A 25,482-nucleotide genomic window follows, 5' to 3' on the forward strand; every position below is an offset into this window, starting at 1 on the left:
ATGGGACTTCGTACATCTGTCCTAACTCTATTTGGGAAAAGTTCGCGAGATCAAAAAACACAAAACACGAGAGTCAGTTACCAAACACTCCTCATGTGATGCCACCCCCACTCTCAGATGTTGCCGCTACAAAACAGAAATCACCAAGCAAAGTCATAATCACCTCGAAGACTTGGTCCGCCATTACTAGGCCTTATACCTCAACCACCTTGACATTCTCCGCCTCTATCTTCACCATGTAAATCGAAACATCGACATATCCCATAATGTCAACAGAGAATGAAGCTTCATGTCAAGTCCTCATCGAGCTCCTAGTTGTATCACAAGCTTCTGATGCTCTGAGCCAACACTTCTATTTGTGACAGTCTCTACATGAAAAAGGACCTCATCGACAAGGTGAATCAATTCCCGTGACCGAATCCAAATATCATCAATGTAGATTTTCATTTTTGTGTTTCCATCCCTAGTTCATCTAGATCGACGTTGTGGAATTTTCATGCACGGTCGATTTATTCCAAATTCCTCAAATATGTAGCTTCATCTCGGTGTTCCGCACAATTTCCATGTTGGAAGGTTTCTCTTTTATGCAACAAAGCTAATTCATATGTGACAACCTATGCCGATGTCTTCATAACCTCGACATGTCAGATCAATTTCATAAAAAAATTCACCCGTGATTGATCAATTTCAAATTCCTCAAGGTAGTACCCCCTCCCCTGCCCCCCTTCCTAAAATAATGCGTATAAATTATCAAAAAGTCAAACCATGCAACAATTGACAGACTTTTATAAAATTGTCAACCTACAATGACAAATCAATCTCAATAGATACACCATAATTGTTTTTTTCATATTGCACCTCTATAGTACTACAACTGTTAACAGTTATTTCTATATACTCAATCAAACTAAACATTGCCTGACCTCAAAAGAAATTTATACGCCTTATTTGGGGAACAAAGTTAGTATCTTCCTATGACAACCAACACAGTCAAACTTAACATTCACAAAACATCCATGTAAAAAGTATATTTCGATTAGTGGTGTTGTTTATCCCATGACAACCAACACCCATGTCTACATGTTAATCATTTTTTTAAATTCATTTGAGTAGTGGCTTCGTCTCCATGATTCTGTAAAACAATGCTCACTATGATGGACTTGCTCCACAGAGTAACACTAGTTTTTTTGTGTGCACTTTGTTCTTACTAGTACACACTCGGGAAAAACTTCTCAATCTGTCACACATCTTCAAATTACTCTAGGCCAAGAACGCTTAACATCGATTTCTTTGAAGATGACATTCCAGAAAAGAAGATGGATCTTGTTGGTATGAGTATCCCCTATTAAGCCCTGGGCTGGGGTACCATATTAGCAGAGCTATATCGCCCATGAAAATTATGATTTCTTACATGTCTAGATTCTACTTCCACTTTGGAGATGGAAAGATCCTCATGCCCTTCACAACACAACTCGGGCCTCTTTCAGAGATCACAAAGCCAACACCACCAAACCATCTATGAGGTGTTGGCCTCCAAGAGTAACAATCATATGGACTCTCACTCAAACAAAATAATAACTTAATAACGATATCCAAAACAATGCAACCAATTTTAAAGAAAAAATAATGCTCTAATATCTCTCCCTCATGTGTCACCAAAAGTAACTCATACAATGGATGGATTGTAGAGAGAGAAAAACTTCAAAAGGTAAAAAATACTCCTAGGTCCAAACACAACCTTTGCACTTAGATGGGAGGTTATGGCATTTGGGGAGGAGGAGAGAGCTGAAAAGAACGGGAAAAACCATATCAAATGCTTCCTCTTGTTTGGGAAGAAGACCCCTTTTACGGGCCCCACAAGATATGCCCGTTATGCCCAAAATAGGACATGTCTGGATAGCTACCCAAAAATCTAGTCATCTAGGCCATCCAAAGCCAGTGTCCGGACCAGGTTTCGAGCGAGCCCATAGAGGTCCTAGACTTGTCCGGACCCTCGTCCAGATATTCAGGTAAACAAAACAACAACCACAAAACATGTGGTAACTTTCTCATATGAAATCCGATTCTGACGAATTTGGGCTTTTTTGGGAGCCAACAAAAAGAAATAGGTACTCACATAGAGAACCGCCCAAAATAAATTAATTTTTTTGATTGAAAACATGTGAATGCTTGAGAACTATATGAACAACGTGATAAAGCTATCCATTGGCAACCCATGTTTATTGTATTGGTATCAAAGCTATAATTCATTCTCCTGCCAAGCACCTTGAGACTACAAAACTAGAAAAATCTAACAAGGGTGTATCTTTAACTTGAGGATTCCGCTTGAGCTCAATAATGACGTTCATCCTTGCGTCAAGATTGGTTCCTTTTATTGATCATCATCACTTTGTGAAGACTCATAGTTTGCATTCCCATGATTCACTATGGTAAATTTCTCATTCAATTACAGCTTAACAAGTCCATGTTCATCAAATGGACGGCAAGCTTTAAGCATATAATCTATCTAGGTGCTTATATTTAACTTTCTTTTCTCAACCATGATGACCGTCTATACTTGATTCAATAATCACATGAGCTATATGGAATCTTCCCTTTTTAGTGCAAACCCCATGAGTGGCATCTAATCTAAATAGAAATACCGAACACATAGTTCATGGGTTAGCTAGTCTACGAAGTGCAATTCACAATTTCGTAGCATACCACTAGATCAATTGATCTCATGTGGTACATCAGTTATGCTTGTGTGCTGATATTCTATAACCCAATCCTCATACTTCACTTTGATCAAAATTTCTCTTAATTATTCACTAGCTTGATCTCTTGAAATTGATAAGGAATTATTCACTTCACTTTGTTGCTCCAAGACTTAATCACCAATGATTCAGTCATCTCATGACCATGAGCGTCATTGGTCATCACACCACACCTCTTCATGCTCTATCATAGTGTCGTGAGATATGGAATGAATTATTCACTTGAATAACTTGATTCAAAACTTGGTCAACCATGTCTCAACTAACGAGCTCACCATAAACTTATCTCGGAGCTATATCTTGAATTCTTCCCTGCTTGTATTCATCCACTCAAGATGTCGATTCTCCATGGCCCAACTTGTAATCCCAACCATGACAAACTTTGAGTTTCTCTAGATGAATTTTGTCTTGTTCATTCTTTGATCTTCGTATGAACTTCATCATGTATACCATATTTGATTCACTACTAAAACCATAATTTTGCTCAATGCCTCAGTGCCCCTTCACTTACTTTCGAGAACCCGGCCTGATTCAGTTTTTTTGGACAACAATTTTGTTTTACATCATCGGTTGGAGATGCTCGTATTAAGCATATGTTAAAAGTTGCTAAACTGGCGGTTCAGATACTAAGATGAATGTGTGCTTCAAGAGCTTTTTCCCCTTGTTCACACGATCATGTCCCTGGCCAAAGCGGCTAGTAGGTAGGGAAGGTTGGTGAGGCCGCGCGGCAGTTCGACTAGGAGGTGACGGCCATGGTTTAAACACCAAGAAAACGCAGCTGGAGCCTGGAAGCGCGCGGCTGGTTGTGTTGCAGAGCCTTGCGGTTGCAGGCCAAGAAAGGGGAGAGGAAAAGCGGCGTCGCCGCGCGCTCCCTTTCCTCCAACCGCGAGATGCTGCCGCGCTCCCACTCGCACACGGCGCGGCGGCGCTCCGGCCTCGGCCCGCAGCTCTGCGCCGTCGCCGCGGCGCTCCTCCTGCTCCTCTCACTCGCCGTCCTACACTCCCGCCTCTCCTCCTCCTCGCCCTTCCCCCTCTCTTCCTCCTCCCGCTCCTCCACCTCCGACTCCGCCGCCACCAACTCCACCGCTCTCCTCGCGGACGACGACGTGGACGCCGTGGCCGCCGCGCTCGACCCCGACCTCACCCTCACCACCACAGCCGCCACCGAGGGGGCCGCTGCCACCAACCCCGACGACGACCGCATCGACGAGCTGGACGTGCTCGACGAGGACGACTCCTCCGCCGCAGCCACCGACGCAGCGGAGGACGTCTCCGCCTCGGCGACCGCCGGGTCCCTCCTCTGGGACCACGCCGCCGGCGTCGCCCGCCAGCCCTTCCGCCTCCCCGCCGCCGGCGACCCCCTGCCCGTAGGGCTACCCCACTCGGATTTGATCGCCGCCGCCGCGGCCTTCGGATCCGACGACGAGCCCGTGGATCTGGACCTGCGGGTGGAGATCTCGTCCATCAGCGGCGTTGAAGACGCGCTGCTCCTCAAGCCCGCCTCCGGCCGCAGCGAGACGCCGCTCCGCTCCGGTTGGGCGCGGTGGCTCGAGGGGAAGGCCGACTACCTCCGGCGCGACCGGATGCTCCGCTCCAACTTGGAGCTCCTCAATCCTCGCAACCACCCCTTGCTCCAGGACCCGGACAGTCCCGGCCTCACCTCACTCACCCGGGGCGACCGCATGGTGCAGCGGATGCTACACGCAGAGATTGAGAAGGACTCCTCCGTGAATTTCGGGCGCCGGAGCCTCCAGTCGTCCGACAATGAGCATGGAACAGGAGCCACTGTGAAGGAGGAGCCATCAGAGGGTAGGAGGTGGGGATACTTTCCAGGAGTTGATCCACATTTGGGGTTCTCGGACTTCATGGACAAGTTCTTTGAATTCGGGAAGTGCTCCATGAGGGTATTCATGGTGTGGAACAGCCCGCAGTGGGCATACGGTGTTCGTCACCAGCGTGGGCTCGAGAGCCTGCTCCTGCAGCACCCTGACGCATGCGTGGTTGTGCTATCCGAGACACTGGAGCTGGAGGCCTTCCAGGAGTTTGTGAAGGAAGGGTATGTTTCCTACCCTGCTCATTTGATAGTGCTTCTTTTTATATATAGTTTCATTTTGTTTTGCGAATCACAGATGAAGCGATACAAGTTTCTAGTGTCCATATAACTAGTGTTTCGTAAATCAGATGAACTAATTTCAGTAGCTAACAGTCACACGAACTGTAGAAAGATCACACTTCCAATGTAAAAGCATGAATTAACTAGGATTTCATAAATCAGATGAATTCATGTTAGTAGCTAACAGTGACACAAACTACAGAAGGATCATACTTCTAAAATCATGAAGTAACTGGAATTAGAACCATTTGGTGCTGCAGATCTTTTTTCCTATTTAGTATGTTCACCGGTTGTTGAGGAATGGGTTGGGTAGACTATTACAGTCACATATGTTTGTGTGCATAGATATACATATACTAACTTCTGAGTAGCAACTTTGTTCAAGGGAATATAATCTCTACCGTTGCAATTCTAATCCCATCACACCGTCATTTTCTTTAATACATTAAAGATGACATAGTTATGTTCGGTATTGTAGTCACACGTCTCCAGGATATTGTCTTCAGTGTTTTATTACGTCTTAGCATAATAGAAGCCTGCTGTGTTGCGGTCCTCCCGGACTATTCCAGAGGAACTGAGAACAAAGTAGTTGCTGAACCCAAAACCCCAAATCTTCGAATATCCGACAGTAGGAGGACATGGGATGATATGGTAGTTTCTTGTGCTTAGGTGTACAGATTTGGTTAGTGCCGCATAAGATTATAATTTAGTGTTTAAAGAATCATATTCAGTTTCTATAACGTTGTCTAGATTAATTGCACTGTGAAAAAGGCTCTCGTCTATTGGATTATCGCTTCTCGGCTCTGGATTCAGTTTACATGAAGTGATGCCTGAACGTGTCATGGGTGAATGATACACATCTGACCCTATTTGAGTTGATTAACTTTCTAGAATATCACAAATGATGCGCCTAGGCTCTTCCTTAATCTTGCCAACATCGATCTTTGCTGCAATTTTCTCGTTATCTGAATTCACCCCCTTCAAAAGGTAAACTGATGGTTGTAGTCCGCATGCTTTAGTTCAGCAAGATTCATTCTCTACTACTCAATACATAATCAATGGTCTGGAGTCCCAAGAAACATTCTAAAGAGCAACACACAACTAACATATGCGTGTTCATTCTGGATTTTCCGCTGCAGTATTTTTGTAAATCATGCAACATGTGACAAATTTTATGTGGTAATATATTGGAAGCCCTTTTGTTGAACCCTTTATTAGGAAAAAATGTTTTCTTTTTGTACTGATGGAGTGTTTCCTATATGTACAACTGGCTACCCAATAACTAAAGATAGCATTGAGTATTAAATCATCTAAAATAATGTATCATCTGAAGTTCCCTACCTTTTGTTTCAATGGCCGCTGTCTTTTGGTGACTTGCTGCTTGATTACCACACTCGAGTTTGAGATCTTCCAAATAGTCATTGGATCTTATAAGTTATAACACCTTGAACTCAGATTCTCTAATCTTCCATGACATGGCATATGCTTTCTATAATTTTTACCATCTCTGGAAGAAGTGTCTTCTGTCCCGAAACGACACCCTTTTAGGATAGCATCTATACCTATGTTGTAAACATGTGAAGCATCAGTTACAATTGTTACGACCCATGAGAAAAATGGCATGGCATATTCAGAATTCAGTAGACATTTTCAAATAGTTTTGATGGAATTTGTTTCCTATTTAATTCTGTTGTGTATTCACATCTTGTCCAGTCATATGGATACGGGCACACAATCCTATGCCAACAACATCTGAGCAGAAAGTCCACACTTGCCCGCTAGGTTGATTAGTAGATTCCTTTTATCCGCAGTCAGAATCCATATTTTATTTTCTTAGGGCCAGTGCCTATAAAAGGGTACACCATCTATCTTTGAGTTCAGGGAATGAATGAACAGTGCTCTACTCTGTAAGGTTCTATTGTATTCTTGCTGACCATTTTAGAACAGTTTCCCTCTTGACCAGTGCCCTTCTAGCTCCCTTCAGCTTCAATGTATCTCTGTACGACCGCCAACACATGTTTACCCTTTGTGAATGTCCACAACTACCTGTTTACATGGAGACCCCAAGTCAAGTACTGCCTTTTGTTCCCCTCTCCACTGAGTTCTTCCTCCATTTTATGTTGTCCATATCATCCTCTTACACTGTAAGAATGCCCACATACTTCATGTTGCTCCCTCTGCGTCGTCTTTATATGGTTGCCTGCAGTCGAGCAACAGATATACCGAGCTCTTGGACAACTTGCTGATTTACTATGGCCATGGTTTTTGAGTCGCTGTATAGTCGCCGAGCCGTTTTCTCAGAAACCACGATTCGCGACTAAACATCGACTTATGGCGATTGGCGACTATACAGCGACTTTCATCGACTAATCACTAAGTTGCAGGGTTGGCGATTCAATTTTGAGCCGCGACTCAAAAACCTTGACTATGGCTTATGTGCACCATACACCATCATGATTAACACCTTACTCGTACAAAAATATCTTCTATACTTGTGTTTGTAATACTCATGCAAAAAATTTAACTAGAAGATCCTTTTAGTTATCTCTCCTTTTATCATTAGTAGTTTTTCCTGGTAGTTACAGACTGTTATATGTGGATATTGAAACATTATCAGATTTGTGCTGTTAGCAACTTAGTATCTACCAGGTGCAGGAGACAAATCATGCACCCTCAGTTGGCCCCTAGTAAATTACAGAATCAAAGCTAAATTTTCTATTTGCTTACACTTAGATGCGAGCTCTGTTTGCATGCTGAACACTTTTATTTAGCTTATATACGGCCACTAATAAAATTGGCCTTTCATGTTGTTGACCTTACTTAGAATTGTTTTAGCTTCAGTCTTTTCTGCGCTACTATTCATAGCCTATTTCCTCCTCTTGCAGATACAAAGTTGCAGTTGCAGTGCCAAATCTTGATGAACTTTTGGAGGGCACACCAACCCACATTTTTGCATCTGTGTGGTATGAATGGCGAAAAACAATAAATTACCCCTTGCATTACAGTGAGCTAGTACGCCTCGCTGCCCTTTACAGGTAAGATGAATACAGTAATTGCCAAATCTTGTTGAGTCATGTGCATAATCTATTTTACAATCTGTTAAAACAATCTAGTCAGATAATGGTAATTTTATGCTATTCAAAAGGTAATGGGCCAATGTAGATTTGCAGATGAATCCACACCAGCAGAACATAAATATAGTCATAAATGCTATGAAGATCAAGCATCTCAAACTGCCTAAGACAGAATGAAGTTCATACTGGGCTGTCGTAATCAATCTTAATTTAGCTGAAAACCCATCTCTACTTTCCTAGCCAGATAAATATTGTTCTTATCTCTTTTCGTATATGAAGATATGATAAAGGAATACGAGATCAAAATGATGCATTTACATATAATTGATATTCTCTTGATCTTAGCAAATGAAATAATTAATCGTCAAGTTTTATGTGATACTTTTTTTCATTGAACTTCCATTTATTATTGCTTTTCTGATTACTGAACCAAAAATATGATACATCGGTATACTTGAATGTTGAGATGTTAGATACCATGAGAATGTAGAAGTAATCAGAAGTGCAATTTTCATTCCTTCTATTTGTGAAGAAAACACTGTTTTATTCTATATGTGCTGCATGCAGATATGGTGGTATATACCTCGACTCTGATGTTGTTGTACTCAAGCCTTTGAAATCTTTCCGGAATTCGGTTGGTTCTGTAAAACAAGTTTCCAAAGATTCCACTTTCAGTGGTGCTGTATTAGTATTTGAAAAAAAGAGGTAATAAGACATTAAGACTATTCTGTCATCTTCTCTACGAACATTTCCCTTTTTTTTTCCTTCGTTCTCTGGACATCTCAAATCATGCGCCTTGTATTTGCATTACAAATTAGGCTTGATCGGTTACCTGTCTAAGGTCATTGTTCTTGTTGTCTTAGTATGTAATCTCAAATCATGTGCATTCTATTTGTGCATAACGTGCCGCAACGCTTGCAGATGTTCAAAGGACAAAATTTTATTTACATGATTTTTTATTTGAATTGCAAATTCACATGAATTGTCCAGTGTGATATGTTAGAACTCCATTGTATGCATAGCATGTATTTGTAAGGATACTTGGTACCATCTATTATGTTATTTGGAAAAGATCCTTCACATTCGCTCTGTGAGGCCAGAAACTCCCTCATTAATAGGAGTAAACAGAGATATGTCTAGACAGGTTATCTTAGTGGTGTAGGAGTAGATTATAAGGTGCAGATCAATAAACATTGTTACATTTCCAGTGGAAATATTGTTATATTTACAGTGATGAATGTTAGAGTTGCACTACTCCCTCTGTCCGGAAATAGATGTTGCAGATTTGTCTAAATATGGATATATCTAGACACTAAAACGCGTCTAGATACATCCATATTTAGACAAAAAAAAATTGCAACATCTATTCCCGGATGGAGGGAAATTTGGATGTATCTGGACACTACACTAAATAGTGTCTAGATACATCCAAATTTAGACAAATCTAAGACATCTTTATGGGACGGAGGGAGTATATGCAACTATATTCAAATGTAAATGCGTTCTAGGAGTAGCATCTAGCTGTTTCGTTTTGATGGGAAATTTGGCCAGTTTAAGTAAAATCAGAAATCAGAAACACAGCAAAGTCCTATGTGTAGGGATGTTCTATCGATCCACCTAAAAGGGAAATTTGTGGTTCCAGTTATTTTAATCTTATTTGTTACAGTTCAGTTCAGTGCAAAGAGTTACTGTGTGATTCTCTAACGAGAAGCACAAAGTTTTAAAAGCATAATTTTGGATCTTCTGTCAAATGCAAATCAGCTTGAACATGCAATATTTTATTATAGCAAAAATTGTTATGTGGGCATGTGGCTAGGTGTCAAATATAGGGGGTTTACCTAATGATGTTCTCAAGCTCTTCTATCATCATGATCACTGCCAGCCCATACTTGTGGTTTTCACACCTTATGCTGACTGCAGTCCATTCTTGGCGGAGTGCCTGAAGGAATGGTATTCAACATATGATGATACTCTGATGCAGTGGAACGGCGCTGAGCTTATGACGAGAGTAATAAGAAATTCATCTGACAATGGTCAAAATAGGGAGCATCTTGAGATAGGGTTGGAACCCTCATTTACATTTTATCCTATAAGTTCTACAGATATTATGAGGTACGTAGTTTCTCCATCGATGAAGTGCTTGCCTGGTCACCCACTTTGTTCAGTTTTACTATTTGGAATTGGAAGTAATATTCTGCAGTAAGTTTTACAACTGTTAGTCTATACATCAAAGTTTGACCTCAGCAAGCCACACAAAATTTTCAAACTATAATATTTACACTTAAAATTGTACTCCCTCTGTCCCAAAATATAAGGCGTGCTATTTTTTTTGCTGGTCTTTGATACACAACTTTGACCACTTTTATATACTAAATTATAAGGATTGGGAATCTATAAATGGCATCGTTGGATTTGTCTTGCAAAATTCTTTCATTTCATATATTTTTATACTAATTTTGTGGACATATTAGATAAGTCAAATCATAGTCAAAGTTGTAAGTCACTGACCAGCGAAAATCAAGGGCGCCTTATATTTTGGGATGGAGGGGATGGTAATTTCCCCTGTCTGGATTTCCAATGCAGTCTACTACTACGATTTGATCCATGTCAGCCATCCTAGAAAAGTTAAATACTCCCTCTGTCCATAAAAAGATGTCGGAAATTTGTCTAAATTCGGATGTATCTATCCAAATTTAGACAAACTTACGACCTCCTTTTATAGACAGAGGTAGTATTTAGTATGCACCCCTGCAGAAGAAGTTACTGTTTGCATGCAGAATTGTTAAAAGAATTTTGTCATGAACACTATTAAAGCAACTGTTGTCTCTTCAGATATCCGGCTGGAATCTTAGTACTAGTTAAATTTGCTAGAATTTTAGTACTACCTCCGTCTCATGAAACTTGTCTGAGACTTATCTAAATTTGGATGTATCGATACATCCAAATTTTGACAAATCTAAGACAACCTTCGTGGGACGGAGGGAGTACTAGTTAACTTTGCTACATGCATACTCACTGTGGTGTTGATGTACTGCAGCTACTTCTCAAAACCAGACAACGATGCTGAAAGAGCAGAACATGATGCTCTATTTTCCAGGATAGTGAATGACTCAACCACTTTCCACCTCTGGAACAGCATTACATCTTCTCTGGTTCCTGAATCTAACAGTCTTGTTGAGAGAATCCTTAACCATTACTGTCTCCATTGCATTGATGTTCTATAGTTGATAGCTACCTGAAGTTCCCACGACGAGCTTCATTTTTGTGTAGATTACATATACAGAAGAAATTCACCAGTTCAATGGGTGAAAAAAGGTCCAGTATTATATTGTTGGAATTGCCTTAAAAATTGAAACGAGGAAAAATATATGGTGACATTGTAGATATACATTCTAGTCAACAGGCTTACGGTGGCGGTGCTATAAGCATCTGCAAGTGTGTTGACACGCCTGTTATTCTTTTGTCAGTGTTGATGGTAAATCTGCTTACTGCAATATTGAATGCAGCAACTTAGGCATTTAGCACATCATTTGTGAACCGTTTCTGTTAATATTTGGGATGCTGAAGTATGTTACAAAGATCATGTCAGATAGCTTCTCTTTTTAGCACTTGACTCGTCAAATCTGCAGAACTATCATTACTTTTATTTCTTTGAATTTGGCCATGGTTACATTTGTCCAAGTTAAATTATCCTATTATCAGATTTTGTTCCGAAGTACATATCACTAGCAGCTTAGCCACAAATAAATTCTTGGGCATGAAGTGCTCATGTGAGGGCTGGATTGTATCGGTAGCAAGTAGTAACTGATCACACCGCGAGGGGAAACGCGCTATCTGCACCCTTGGTAGGGATGCCGGTGGAGAGGCCGTGGAGACATGCTTGACTACCCGTCACACACGACCCGCTAGTTTGGTGTATAGTCTGGACTCAAAGCAACAGATCTTAGATATCCCAAACCTGGATAGTTTGGATCGGGTACCCCTGATATACGTTTTTTCCGTGCTGTGCGAGCTGTGACCGAGCAGATTTCCAAACCTGGCCGCTCACCTGTGCCGGTACCGTAGATCAGGAGGGTTTTAGTATATAGTTCTGATTCTGAACATTGAATGCAAATATGACAGTAATACAAATCGAAATAATCCAAATTACAATGAGTGTACAAACCAAATATAGTTCTGATAATACAACACTAATCCAAACTACATGATGTTCAATTCAAATAATTAAACAAATTAAGAATGGCCCAACATCGAATGAATGGTTCAAATCACATATGAACAAATATGGGAAAAGAAGGGAGACTATCTTACTCGAAATAGCACCGGTGCTCAACGAGATCGTTACGGAGTTGGGTATGAGCACCACCGTTTTCAATCTGTAGCAAGTCTCAAGGAAAGCTCGGATCCGGTCAGGTTCCTCTTAGATTTGACACGGCTGCCAATATTGTTGAAGAAGAATTCCAAGTCCGTGTTCCTCTCACCCTCGACGACCATGATTCTTGTGAGGGACTTCTTGTCCGAGAAACAACCAGGACCTCGAACAATGGGAAACCGAACTTGTAACACACCGAAAACTCTCTTAGTGTCCTTGTAGCATGCTTCTTGAGGCTTGGAAAAAACATATTTTTTTTACTATTGGATGGTCATGTTGAACATGAAGGATATATGCCTTCGGCAAGATAATACCCCATATATATATTCATGGCCATTAACAGTGTAGTTCAAGCCGGATCATCACCACTAGTAAGCCTACAAAATAGATGAGATCTCTTTAAAACGTTGGTCTCATTGAGAGATTCAGACAGCCCAAAGAAACAATGCCAAACCCAGAAATCCTTTGAGGCCACAGCTTCAACCACAATAGTTAGATCACGATGATGATCGGTGTACTTCGTATGCCAAGAAGCAAGACAGTTCTTCCACCTCCAATGCATGCAATCAACGCTTTCAAGCATACTTAGACATCCTCTTCTTTCATTGCACGCCATCAATCTTTTTGTGTCCTGCTCGATGGGAGTTTGGATGTATTCGACACCAAAAACCCAGATCAAAACTTTAGCAAATAACTGCACACACGGGAGAGAAGATACCCATCGGGGCAATCAGCTGGAATGCCGTATGCAATCATCCTCATTGTGGTCGATATCTTTTTGATACAGATTAAATCCTATAAGACCGTCAATGTTTACGGGTGAGTGAAATACTGGGAATTTCTGGGAATTTGCCTTGCAAGCTTTCACTATTTTGATAAATAGCTCTCTACACATTTGATAATGCCTATGAAAGAGATGAGTTACGTACGCGCAAGTCTCCATAGAAATTGCCTTACTTTTGGCGGGCATGGTCATACCCAAATATCCTTCCATTCAAACTGCTCTATATCTGCCCCAACATTTACACCTGAGGCACTGCCACCTTGATCAATTAACAGCCGATGTAGTTTATACGCCGATTTCACCGAGAACTTTCCTTTTGGATCTGGTCGCCAAGCCCAAGTGCCCTACACCTAAGTTACTTACGCGCAAACCTCCACGAAGTAAAGCAAAGGCGGCTAACCGTCGAGCCTCGGCGCTTTCGCTTCTTGTTGTCGTCATGCTTACTGAAAACTTTGATGTCGGAATCGTCCGACAATGTTGAGTCCTCGAACAAAAATCGCATCGCGGCTGAGTTCATCTGCACACAAAAATCTATGCTCAAAAACAGTTGTGCCCCAATCTTGAATAAATCACTCCGATTTACCCTAAATTTACCTCCGGGGCGGGGCGAGGGCGTGACGCAAACTGATAGTGAATCGGGGTTGGCGGGCGGGGAACGAGCGGGCCAATCAACGGTGGCTCGATTCTACCCGAGAACGAGCGGGCCATTTTATGCAATCAAGCATTTTTTTACCAGTTGTTCTTTGTGTTATATGCAATACAGTGGAACATCAAATCACAATTTTTTTTGTTATATGCAACATGGCCTAGTAAAAAGGGGTTTCATCCTAGGGCATTTAACATTTTTTTGTATTATATGCGATACAATGTAACATCAAGGAGTTGAGTATTTTTACCAATAATTCAACCAATTATATACACTAATGTTGTTACGTTATTTGTTTTTGATACATGCAGATGGATGGAGCAGCTAATCATTTTTCACATGTTTTCACTTTTTTGTTACATGAAAAAGACTAGTTTTTTTAGGTGCGATATGCAGTAGGATAGAACCAGGAAATATATGTGACAATAAGAAGGTGTTTGACTAAATGGTGTTTTTTGTTTTGGAAAGTTCAGTATAGTTCACTCATTTTAATCAGTATGGCATGTCATTTGAAGTAACATACATAGGATTCACACACTTAAATCATGGTTAAATTTTTAGTTTTTGCATGCAGAACTAACTAATGTTTTTAGATAGAAATAGAGCTATGACAAGCGTTGAAGAGTCTAGGAACCACATGATTTCTAGTTTTGTTATGGAATACCTTAGTCTGCAACCTAGCCTAATATATGATGTTCTCTTGGTCTGTGTCCATTTCTTTATCTTGCACTGCGCGGTTAAATCAGTCGCGTCTGTTCCTATCACCTACGTCATCAATATTGCACAAAATGCTAACTCCTTGTTAGGACATGGCCAATGCATAGTCCCAGGGGTGTTGGCTCACAGCTTTATCTTGGTTCGGGTGGTCCAAATTAAGTTCGGATAAGGAGGCAGCCTCTTCATCAGGAGGCAGCCTCTTCAGCCATAAAGTGAAAACTGAGTGGAAATGTGAGAGAGAAAGAGAAAAACCAAATCAGCTTTTGAGAGAAAGACATATTAATGGGACCATAACATTGTATGCATATGTCAAAAGTTTTATCCAATCCTAGTTGGACAGCTGCCTCCATTGCTCATGCCCTTAAATGCACAACTCCAGCTGGGACAAACGGTATTGTGGGTCCCTGCCACGTGTTGTCTATCCTTCTACCTGCCTCTTCCTGTGCTGTGGCTTCACCAGAACCAAACGATGGAGCGAGACGGACGTTGCACGATCCGGAAGATGAGATCGTTCCAACCTCCGACTCATACAAATCATTAGAGCATCTCCAGCCGCGTCCCCCAAACGTCCCCTAAACCGTGCCGAATTGAGCGTTTGGGGGACGTGTTTCGTTTGTGCCGCTTTTGGAGGACGTCGCTCCCCAGTCGCGTCCCCCAAACAAAAATTCGGAAATTTTAAACTTAACGAGATTCGACTAAGATTCATCCAAACTTACAAGATTCGAACGAAATTTGACTAAATTTAAACTAAACCTAATCTAGAACCACTTGCGGAGGCCGGAGGCGTCGTAGTACTGCTGGAAGTTGTACATGTCGTCGGTGACGACCTCCTGCTTGACGCGCTCGTCGACGGGCTCGTCCTTCACCGCGCCGCTTGGTCCTGCCTCGTCGTCGTCGGTGAGGTCCACCAGCGGCTTGCCGGAGTCGCGGATGGACAAGGCGATCGCCGCATCGAGGTCGCCCCTCCAGGCGTCCTTGTCGTCCATGGACGCCAAGAACGCCGCCCGTAGACCTGGGCAGTTCTCGGGGTCGTCGCTGCTGGCGATGAGGCGCTGCTGCCGCTCATACTCCGCCAGCCGCGCCGCCTGCGACGCTTCCTCCGGCTCTTCCTTCACCTCCGGCTTCGGGATGAGGAGGGCGCCGCCGCGCCTCCCTTGCTGCCGCCGGCTGCCACTGCCGCCACGCCTCGTGTTGACGGGCGTCGCCGGCTCCTCCTTCACCTCCCGTTTGGGAACGGTGTACGACGCCGACCGGTAAGACGAGGACGGCATCGATTGCGCTGGTCCTGAGGAAGAAGAGTGCGAGGAGGACGAGTACGTCGTCCTCCTCGGCTGCCATTGAGGAGACGGCGGCGGCGACGACGGCATCTCCAGCCTTGGAGCGCCGTTGCGGATGCCGCGGATGACGTTCTCGAGTGTGCGCCCCGGAACGCCCCAGAACAGGGCGCGGCCGTCCTTGTTCCAGCTATTGGGGCCGCCGACGAGCCCGTCGGTGCTGTGCATCTCGACGTCGTACTTCGCCTGGAAGTACGACGTCCACCAGGCGTCGTTGTTGTCGACCGCCCACGTTGGATCCAACCGCTCCTGGGCGGTGAGTTGAGCCCGACGGGCCTTGACGACGTCCCACCATTGGTCCGTGAGCGGCTTCGGCGGCGGCGGAACGCCAATGCCGTTCACGGCCATCTTCCAGCCGCCGCTGGCGCCCGCATGTCCGCGGGACCGGATACCGGCGCGGTGCCGCCCACGCCTCCGCCACGGTGAGGCTGCCGCGGCCGAAGCCGTTCACCGCGGCGATCTTGCGGGAGGACGAGGTCGACATTTTTTTGGAGAGACGAGGAGAAGATCTGGGAGGGGGGAGGCGGCGGCGATTGTGATGAGCGGCGAGAACTGCAGGGCGTCTTAAAACAGCGGCGACAGCGGGTGGTTGCACGCAATAACTCCGACGCGGACGGCCACGCGGCCATGCACGACGAGACGCGTCCCTGCGTCGCCTGGGAAAACAGGGACGCAGCTGGAACGCATTTTCTGTCCGGCGCGCCCCAAATCCCTTTGGGGGACGCTTTGGGGACGCGGCTGGAGATGCTCTTATCCTTTTCTATACCTCTAATAATAAAGGAGCTAAGGTTTCTGCCAAAATTTTCGTCCAATTTTATTTTGAACCAAATTACCCTCCCACCAAACCACATATAACGCCCAATGCCATTATACCCGTTCGTACCGGTTAGCTCGTATTTTTTCCCCTTCGTTTTACTGGAACCGACGCGCCCCGCAGCAGGCCCCGCGCCCGAGCTCCTCTCTGCTCTCCCTCCCATGGCGTCGAGCCCCACCGTCCACCGGCCTCGCTCCTGTCCCTGCAGCGAGCGCTCCGCCACACAAATCGAAGAAAGGAAGAAGTAAGAAAGGGAAAGTTTAAGAAACCCGGAAACCTTTGAAAGGAAAGGAAAGGAAGCCATCGTCCTTAAATTCTGCTGCCCACAAGGAATCAAGACGCATGGAACTAGAATTGGGAAGCGGACGCCCCGAGCTTTAAAGTTAAAATCCATCGATCGACTAGACCGACGAACGACGGATCTGCGAGATGGATCCCGTGTGGACGGGGTGCTTGCTCCCCAATTGAAAATTATGAGCTCAAAATCCAACAGAGGGGTTTGGATTAGCGGCGGATTTTGGCTCCCAGATTGCAGTTTATCTCTATTTAATGCAAATTTTGGTGTCCAATTTAAAATTTGAGGAGATTGCTAGATAGGGAAGAGAGAATTTAGGGATCGTGTCCTGCACCAACCTGCTCGCTTTGCGACGGCAAGACAGCGCCGCCCTGAGGCCTGAGCACCTGCTCTGTGAACCGGAGCCGTCCGCCCGCGCGCTCCGGCCACCTCGAGTCCTCGACCGCCCACGACTTGGCCCAGGCACCCTCCCTCTGCCTCAGGTCTAACAAAAGATAGAGCTGCTCATGGTACGGCATGTGCTAATTGGTGCCATTGCTGATCCGATGTGTGTTACCTCTGGCCGCTGTGGTGCTGACGAATGAAGATCATCTGCATGCGAGGGTTCCCAGAATTTGAGTGCTTTGTGCTAATTTGTTGTTGTATTGGCAGTCGTTCCAAAAAAATTGTGCAATATTTAGAATTTATGCGACGGTTCAAAGAAGTGAAAACATTAGTCCAGATTTTGGGATATAGAGAATATCAATTCACTTTTGTAAAACAACGATTAGACAAAAATACATGTTATGGTTTAGAGAAGGTAGGTGTGTATGATTGTTTTGGTAAAAAGTTACACTTAATACTTACTTTGTTTTCCAAGTTGAAAGCAATAGATTAGAATTTGTGATAGAGAGAATATCAATTCTGTTTTGTAGATCAACGATATGAAAACTACTACCAGAAGGTGATTAGAAGAAATGTTGATCGGTCACGTGACCAGCATTGTGCGTAGTGTCGCGGTGAGGCACAGAAGGTGATTAGAAGAAATGTTGATCGGTCACGCGACCAGCGTTGTGCGTAGTGTCGCGGTGAGGCACAGAAGGTGATTAGAAGAAATGTTGATCGGTCACGCGACCAGCGTTGTGCGTAGTGTCGCGGTGAGGCACAGAAGGTGATTAGAAGAAATCTTGATCGGTCACGCGACCAGCGTTGTGCGTAGTGTCGCGGTGAGGCACGCTCTGTTTGTGCTGCCTGCCGCACAGAAAGCTTTACTGCCAATGAAGGGGAGGATCTCATTTTTTTCCGGTATTCATCTTGCAAACCTTCTTATTTGGTAGAACTGTAAAAATTACCTTATTCTCCCATATTGCTAGAATTTTATTATATTTTTATTTTGAAGTCAATATATTTTGCTTTTCCGCAGCAACGCGTGGACATTGTGCTAGTATTAATGTAATGCCGGATACGCAGTGTTAAGAAAAAATCATAGGAACATCGGTACAAAGGGAACGACAATAAATCTCAAATTCCCAGTATCTCAACGCCGAACTGTTTGGATGCCGACGGTGCTTGTCAGGCGGATGGTAATTCGTGCCTACACGTAGGTTCGTTGTAGCCATCTAGCTCGCAGTAACTAGATTTAGATGTGCGCCTTGGCGCACGACCCCGTGAAATTCACTATGATTTATATTTGGTATAACAACCGTGAAAATAAGGTGAAAATGGTAATACATATTTTAGGTTTTACAAAACAAACTTTCTATGATGGAATGAGGGTAAAAAGCACACAAAATTGTGAACACATTGGCTCTAAGAGCAACAGAAGTAAAGAAGTAAGGAAGGAACGTTTTTGTAATACGTATATAATAAGATGATAAAATGAAGAGAACATCAGAAACACACTTACTGGAACCATACAGAATTTCAAAGATATCAATTTAATTAACCTACCACACAAGTGTGATAACGAGTCAAAAGCAATAAAATTGATAAACTGAAGAGGCTATAAACAACCTAACACTACATGAGTGCATAACCCTTGCAAAGTTTAGGAATATGAATCATCATTTTCTCCAAACAATTACATGCTAGCAATTAAAGTTGATCAATTCACAAGAGATTTTGTGTTGGGTCCAAATTAGTCGTCCCCAATAAAATAAGACAATAAAATTAGGGGTGTGCGCATCCACGGTCTTTAGCATTGGTGGTTTGGAAAACACTATACTGAATATTTATACAAATCGTACATATGATTAAACTAAAAGATGTCATATTATCCTTTTAAGATTTGCTGCGAATTCTATGTAGAAACACAATACAAAGATACAAGCCTTTGAAGCAGACTCTCAATTGCATACACCAAAGAATTGTGAGATTAATCTAGTTCACAAATGGTATATGCGCCACGTTGATCCCAGGCAGATCTTCATTTACATACAAACGAAATGCAGCAACCCTGCTCAAAACCCTACGATTTCTGAACAACAAATGGAAATGTTTCTAAGAATTCCTTGGCTACAATTCTAACCATTATTGTTTGACCAGAGTACAAACAAAGGTGGCCACAACAGATCACTTTCCACAAACCGAAGTAGTCTTTTTTAACCACCGTGATCATACAAATAATACCATCACCTCAAGCATGAGAATGGTTAAAACCTCAACAACCTGCATCATACAGGTGTGGATCGTATGAGAATGAAAGCACATATATGAGAACAAAATTTGAAAGAGCAATCTACAATATTAAAAAAAGCCATGCAAGAGAAAGATATAAAGAAATTCAAAATAATAACCTTTAAAGACATTCTCACATTAGAAATACCATAGCATGAAATATCAATAAAAAAGCTGAACCTTCTCTGTTGCCGGGTTATGAGCAAACTCCACCCAACTGAATAATCAGAGGTTAAAGTTTACCAAGAATATGGAAGATAATAATTAATCAGTAGAAATCTGCACTATATATAGGCGTCCAACACGCATTGAATCCTGCAAGCTAATAGTTTCCCTAGTCATGACCAATGCATACATAAGTATTAAGATCACAGTACAAAATTCAATAATGCAAAGCAACCATTTTTGTATAGACTTACACAAATATAAAAGATCAATTATGTTTGTAATAAGCCGGAAGTAAATACAAACCCCCTACGTGAGTACAGAGGACAAAAATACAGATACTTGTAATCTGCATATTCGAGTATAAAAAGTAGCAAATGAAAAGAAGGTTTGCCTTGAGCACCTGGCTATCAATGGGCGGGCAAAGTTAGATTTTGCAATATGTGATGCCATGCTCCAAATAACACAACCCGCTTTACCATCATGCATATGATAAATCAATTGCTCTAAACTGAACATGAAAAGAAGAAGTGCATACATAGGCCATAAACAAACTATTTTAATGATAATGCGATGTACTACAATTTCATGATAAAATATATTCATGTTGTGTAGTATAAAAACACTTGGGCTGGAGGGAACCAATTGATAGGTGCTAAAGGTTGTTGATCAGTATGCAGCATGGAACGGTTCCGTTGACCAATCTGTCACTTTGGCTGGCACAACCGTATACCGTCACTTATATTGCAAAGTGGGATGCTACATCAAGATACACATGTGAAATACACAGATCAGTCAAAACATTTTTGCTTGGCACACATGCCCATCCCATGGTGCGGCTGATGCCATGTCCGTACAAATAATCAATATCCATGCGACCATATGAGCAAGCTCGCCATAACCCACCCCTAGATTCTACACTTAAACTCTGAAAATATAAAAAAATTAAACAAAATCGGTTGGAGCCACGGAACTTGGTACACTATCTAGTTGCAGTAACCAAGCAACCCAACAAACCTCATATTACTTGATTAGATAGGAAGTTCATCAAGCTAACTAAGCAACAAACTAAAGTAAACGATCAAAAAAGATTGACACATTATCCAACATCAACAATGATTTCACTGTGTGTGCTTTTTGTTTTGGCATAGAAAGAAAGTGAACTTCATATAACTAAGAGATCAGTAGGTCTTAGATTTAGAAAGCATGGAATTAATCCTCTACTGGTTTCTCTCATTCTGAACTCAAAATAAAAGTGAAGGCTAATTATTTATGTCCACCAAACCCAAAGAACCGATATGATTATTCATAGTCAAAGTGGCATTAATGTGTTGTATACAAATAAGTGACTAACATGGAAGGGGGAAGGGAGCGATGCCTTTTAACTATGGGATGTTGAGAGTTCATACAAAGGAGAGCGAATTCAAAAACTAAACTTACATCTGTATTTCTGGGAATTGGTGGTAAGAGTGAAGGTCATTACAAGAATTGAACACAGCCAATTGTCAATTGAGTCCAAATATTAACGGTTTTGCTACCCACTCTACCTAGAAATATTAGATAACCAAGATGTCTTCAATTCAGGTGGAAACTTAGTCAAAAAGAGGCAGCAAGTTAGATCCATGGCCAACTTAGATTCGAACTTCACAAAGGAGACCTGCCAAATAAATATGTATATAGTAAATATAATTTCACGTAGCAGTCTAGACGAAGAAATCACATGACCAAAGGCAAGAGAAATAAATAAATGAAAGTCCAAACCACAGGGGAAAATATCTAGCGATCCAGCTAAAGAACCACATGACCAAAGCCAAGAGAAAAAAAGGCCAAACCACACAACGGGAAATACCTTCTCTTGCACATATTGATGGACTGTGAAGGTTCGATGGGAAATTATTAACTATGAGTACGGTATCATGTCCTATGCAAGTGAACTGATGATCCAATATGTGCTTTCTTATAATGTTATCATGCATATGCAAATTCATTTCTCTGTACATTCATATATAACATTGTTTACAATTGTGAAAGGAGGAACTCAGATAAAGAGCTATGCTGACCTTCTCGGTGCTATATGTATTCAAAGTAAGATATCTTATATTCACGTGCCACTTAAGAGAGAGATATTAGTATTAGAGTTCAGAATTCTTCTATTAATCAAAATACTCACAATCAACTTCCTCAACTGAGCTTGAAAATAGATACAAAGAGCTTCCAATAAATGTGACTTACAAAGAGTTCGACATATACAAGAAATTTTCTAAATACGAAAGGTTATTTGAAGGAAGGATAGCAAGCTTTCGTGCTAGTCTCAGGTAGGCTGCAGCTGCTACTGTTGGCGCCTTAACAAAATATTCAGACAGAAGATTAAGCAACATGCATAACAAATATCATAATGAACATCAATTTAATTTTCACCATGAGATTACATGCAAAATCCCCTCATATTTTGGCATCGCAAACAAAATTTGATTATCTAAATTAGTAGTACCCTAAAAATTACACTAAACAAGCAACTGCAACATTGGAGAAATCCAAACACGACCAATGAAAACCTGAATGAGCTAGAGTTAAAACGCCTCACCAGACTACACCCGGGGCCACGTCATGCACAAAACACCTTCGACCAACAGGATCACGGCCATGGGCAGTGCCCCTGCGCACAACCATGCACACTACCGATTCCACCAGCAAGACAACCACCTTGAACACCCAACGATCCACCTTGCCCACGCCCTCTACAACCACCACCAACATGACCGAAGCCACCACGACCACCCACAGCCACCAGCCCACCACAGATTTCAGCACCAAGTACAGGCTCTTGCTGTGCAAGGTCCGATTCTTTCTACAATTTTGACCAAAGGTGTCCATCATCCTACGATCCAAATAAAGACAATACAATCAATTAGCGCACTAAAGAACACATTCTACAATAACCTGAATGATAATTCAACAAAAAAATACAACTTAGTATGGAAAGTTTCAGTAAAAAAGTTTAGCATTTATGCACAGGTTTCAGTTCACCTTCTCAAGTAGTCATCCAGAGCAGGTAGCACATAATTCTAGAACTTCATGAATTTGGAGACCATGATGTACTTTCACGATTCAAAAACAAGAAACTTGGGAGCGTGAAGTGCACAAAACACACATATGAGATACCTAACAATGGAACCTTGCTAGTTTATTCTCCTAATTATTTACAAACACCATACCAGCATGTCAGAGTGATAAGGTTCCATGTGAGAGTGAGCACAACTGAATTAATAAATTTTCTTTTCACTGCAGTATAATACAATTTCAACATCATTACTTAATACCGAGTGTACACAAATTGCGTACTGAAAAGTCCACCTGAAGTGTTTCGTTCTTATAGTCTTATATGGTTTTTTTATATTGGATTGCATTTCGAGCTTGTAGAACCACAAGTGTACAGCATCCCTATAAATTATTTTCAACAGCCCTACACACTAAAATTGCACATAAGAATATTTTTATGGAGTGCTCCCTGTAATGTCCTTTTGTGCTCCATTTTTATGCTTTACAGCTTAGCATAGCAGATAGTAAGTGAGCCTCTCTGTGAGCCGATAGATTTTTTTTTTCACTAACGGTGTAATGCATTAACTTTCACCATTGCATGTATTACAAAACCAACTGCATCAAGAATGGCATTTAGCAAAACGAAACCAATAAGGGGATCAGAATACGTATATCTACTGGATCCTATTCAGTTGACCTGAGAACTCAGCACTCACCAAGAAACCAATCCTATTGCATGAAAACGAGATTGAGTTGATGTTCAGATCTTCATGCTTACCTCGAAATTATCTCCGATGTTGACAATGAACAAGCCCTCGACTGGACTGACAGGAAACCAGATGTCATTCCTCTTGATCTGCACGCCTTTGCACATTATTTACTTGGAGCACGAGAGAGCAGATCAGAATTGGAGTGTGGAGAGAAGCTGACGACTTTGTCCGGCTGCCGCATGCACAGGAGACAGGGACAGTAGTTCATCCTGAATGATTGTATCCCGCTGGCACATTTCTCAGCGATCGTTGCTGGTTCCAGTCCCAGATTCCTCGCCACAGTGACCAAAAGAGAATCCAGTATGTGCTTCACAGCGGTAGAATATTTATGCAGTGTTGATCTGAATGAAATTCAGTCAGACACATGATGTTCCATCTAAGAATGTAATGGCAACACTTACAACTAAAGATTAGGAGGCGATAGTGATACCGAGACCAGAAATGATATTTATAATTAATTTTTCCTAGCAAGTAATAGAAACACATTTTACTATAATTAAGTTGCACAGTAATGATACAAGTACAGTCGACAGGCAGTGAGCAATCAGATTCAGACCTGAAATTAGAAAACTGGTTAGGCCAGAACTTAGGTGGCCGACTGTGTATTGGTAAGGATGTCATCCCAGTAAAGCTTCCGATCTTCCGAGACAACAAATCATTGGCCATAATCTTCCAACTGCACTCGCTCCTTGGAACGCCGAGTTCTTCGTCTCTGAAGGTAATTGGAAGAATCGCCGAATGTTGGCTTCATCCCCTCCATCTCATCGTCTGGAAAACAACTGTAATTCAACACCAATTATTTTCCATCAGGATCAGTGGTCAACTTCTTATGATTTTCTAATTACCAAGACTAAGGAATCATCCACTTGAACCGCAAATTGTACATAATTATAACTGAAAAATTCAACTGAAATACAGGTACACCAACAAGGCAGTAGTGATAATTATAGAAATGTAGAATGCAAGGCTTCGTCGATGGCCTCCGCCATGGCCAACACTCATCTGATCTCTCACTTCTTGGCATAAGATGGAGGTGTGGTTCTGCAGCTCTTGCCGTCCTTCCTCTCAGCCAGCTAGAGGAGGGGCATGGTATGGGAGATGGAACGCTAGCGTGGCAGGGGCGCTAGAGAACTCCCTCGCAGCAAGTGCCTTTGGAGATGTGCTCTCCACCACCACCAGCAGCTCATCCGGCCGGCCGTACAGCCCGCTGCTGCTCCTCTCACCTCCCGCGAAGAATAAAAGGCAGAGAGTAGCAGCAGCTTGATCAGCGGCCCGTCCCCTACCTGCTAAGCACGGAGATGGCTTCCACTCTTCCCTATTTCCATTCAACAACCGAGAGGAGAATCACACGGGCGACATCCCTGCTCCATCTCGATCTCGTCGACGGCGGCCATCAGAGCACCACGAAACATCGAGCTCCATGGAGGAGGCCAACCGACGAGATGGGGATGCGACCTTGGAGGAGGAGAAGGGCGGGTGGCGGCTAGGGAGGCGGAGCGGCGCCGCCTCTCACAGCAGGAGAAGAGAATAATGTGGATTGGGGGAGGAAGATGCGGGGGGATCGGTAGGAAGAGGCGTGCGCGGCGATGGGGCAGAGGAGGAGGCGGAGCTCGGGTGGCGGCGGGATTTTTTTTTTTTTTTTTTTTTTGAGGAAGTTACCACGCATACATTAATCAGCATTTGGTTACAACGCAGCAACAACACGAACAACCCAGAAGCACCAGCTGGGCCTACATTTTGCACAAAAGACCTTGCGAAAAAAGAAAATTACATTGAAGCCCTGAAGATCTCTGTGCAAGACGCCGATGAGCTTCTCCCGCCGCCGCCGCCGTCGAAGACACCGGAAGGGAAGGAGAAGGAATCCACACACCAAAACTCGGAGGAGCACCCTCGCAGACACCGCTGCTTTGTGGACCTCAAACCGCACCCACCGCGCCCGGCGGGATTG

At 42.8% G+C, this 25,482-nt stretch overlaps 2 protein-coding genes across 5 annotated transcripts; one reads left to right on the forward strand and one right to left on the reverse strand.

The window, feature by feature from the left end:
- The first annotated feature begins 3,436 nt into the window (after positions 1–3,436).
- On the forward strand, positions 3,437–11,472 carry LOC127333020 (uncharacterized protein At4g19900). Its single transcript, XM_051359336.2, has 5 exons — positions 3,437–4,812; positions 7,755–7,904; positions 8,511–8,648; positions 9,864–10,055; positions 10,981–11,472. The coding sequence occupies exons 1-5, from the start codon at positions 3,647–3,649 to the stop codon at positions 11,165–11,167; spliced, it is 1,833 nt and encodes a 610-aa protein (XP_051215296.1). The 5' UTR covers positions 3,437–3,646; the 3' UTR covers positions 11,168–11,472.
- A 7,661-nt stretch (positions 11,473–19,133) lies between these two features.
- On the reverse strand, positions 19,134–25,165 carry LOC127328662 (uncharacterized). Of its 4 annotated transcripts, none has more exons than XR_011751679.1 (5): positions 24,091–25,164; positions 23,543–23,875; positions 22,310–22,603; positions 19,741–21,382; positions 19,134–19,551 (listed from the first exon to the last, which is right to left on the reverse strand). XR_011751679.1 is itself a non-coding variant. In XM_071826060.1 (5 exons), the coding sequence occupies exons 3-5, from the start codon at positions 23,608–23,610 to the stop codon at positions 21,370–21,372; spliced, it is 375 nt and encodes a 124-aa protein (XP_071682161.1). In that variant the 5' UTR covers positions 23,611–23,875; positions 24,091–24,313; positions 24,818–25,165; the 3' UTR covers positions 19,134–21,369. The 4 variants fall into 4 exon arrangements, 1 of the variants encoding a protein (XP_071682161.1); XR_011751678.1 differs by having other exon boundaries at positions 19,680–21,382; XM_071826060.1 differs by having other exon boundaries at positions 19,134–21,382; positions 24,091–24,313; positions 24,818–25,165.
- Positions 25,166–25,482: the final 317 nt, after the last annotated feature.

The sequence above is a fragment of the Lolium perenne genome, chromosome 2, assembly GCF_019359855.2.
Source record: "Lolium perenne isolate Kyuss_39 chromosome 2, Kyuss_2.0, whole genome shotgun sequence".
NCBI classification, from domain to species: domain Eukaryota; kingdom Viridiplantae; phylum Streptophyta; class Magnoliopsida; order Poales; family Poaceae; genus Lolium; species Lolium perenne.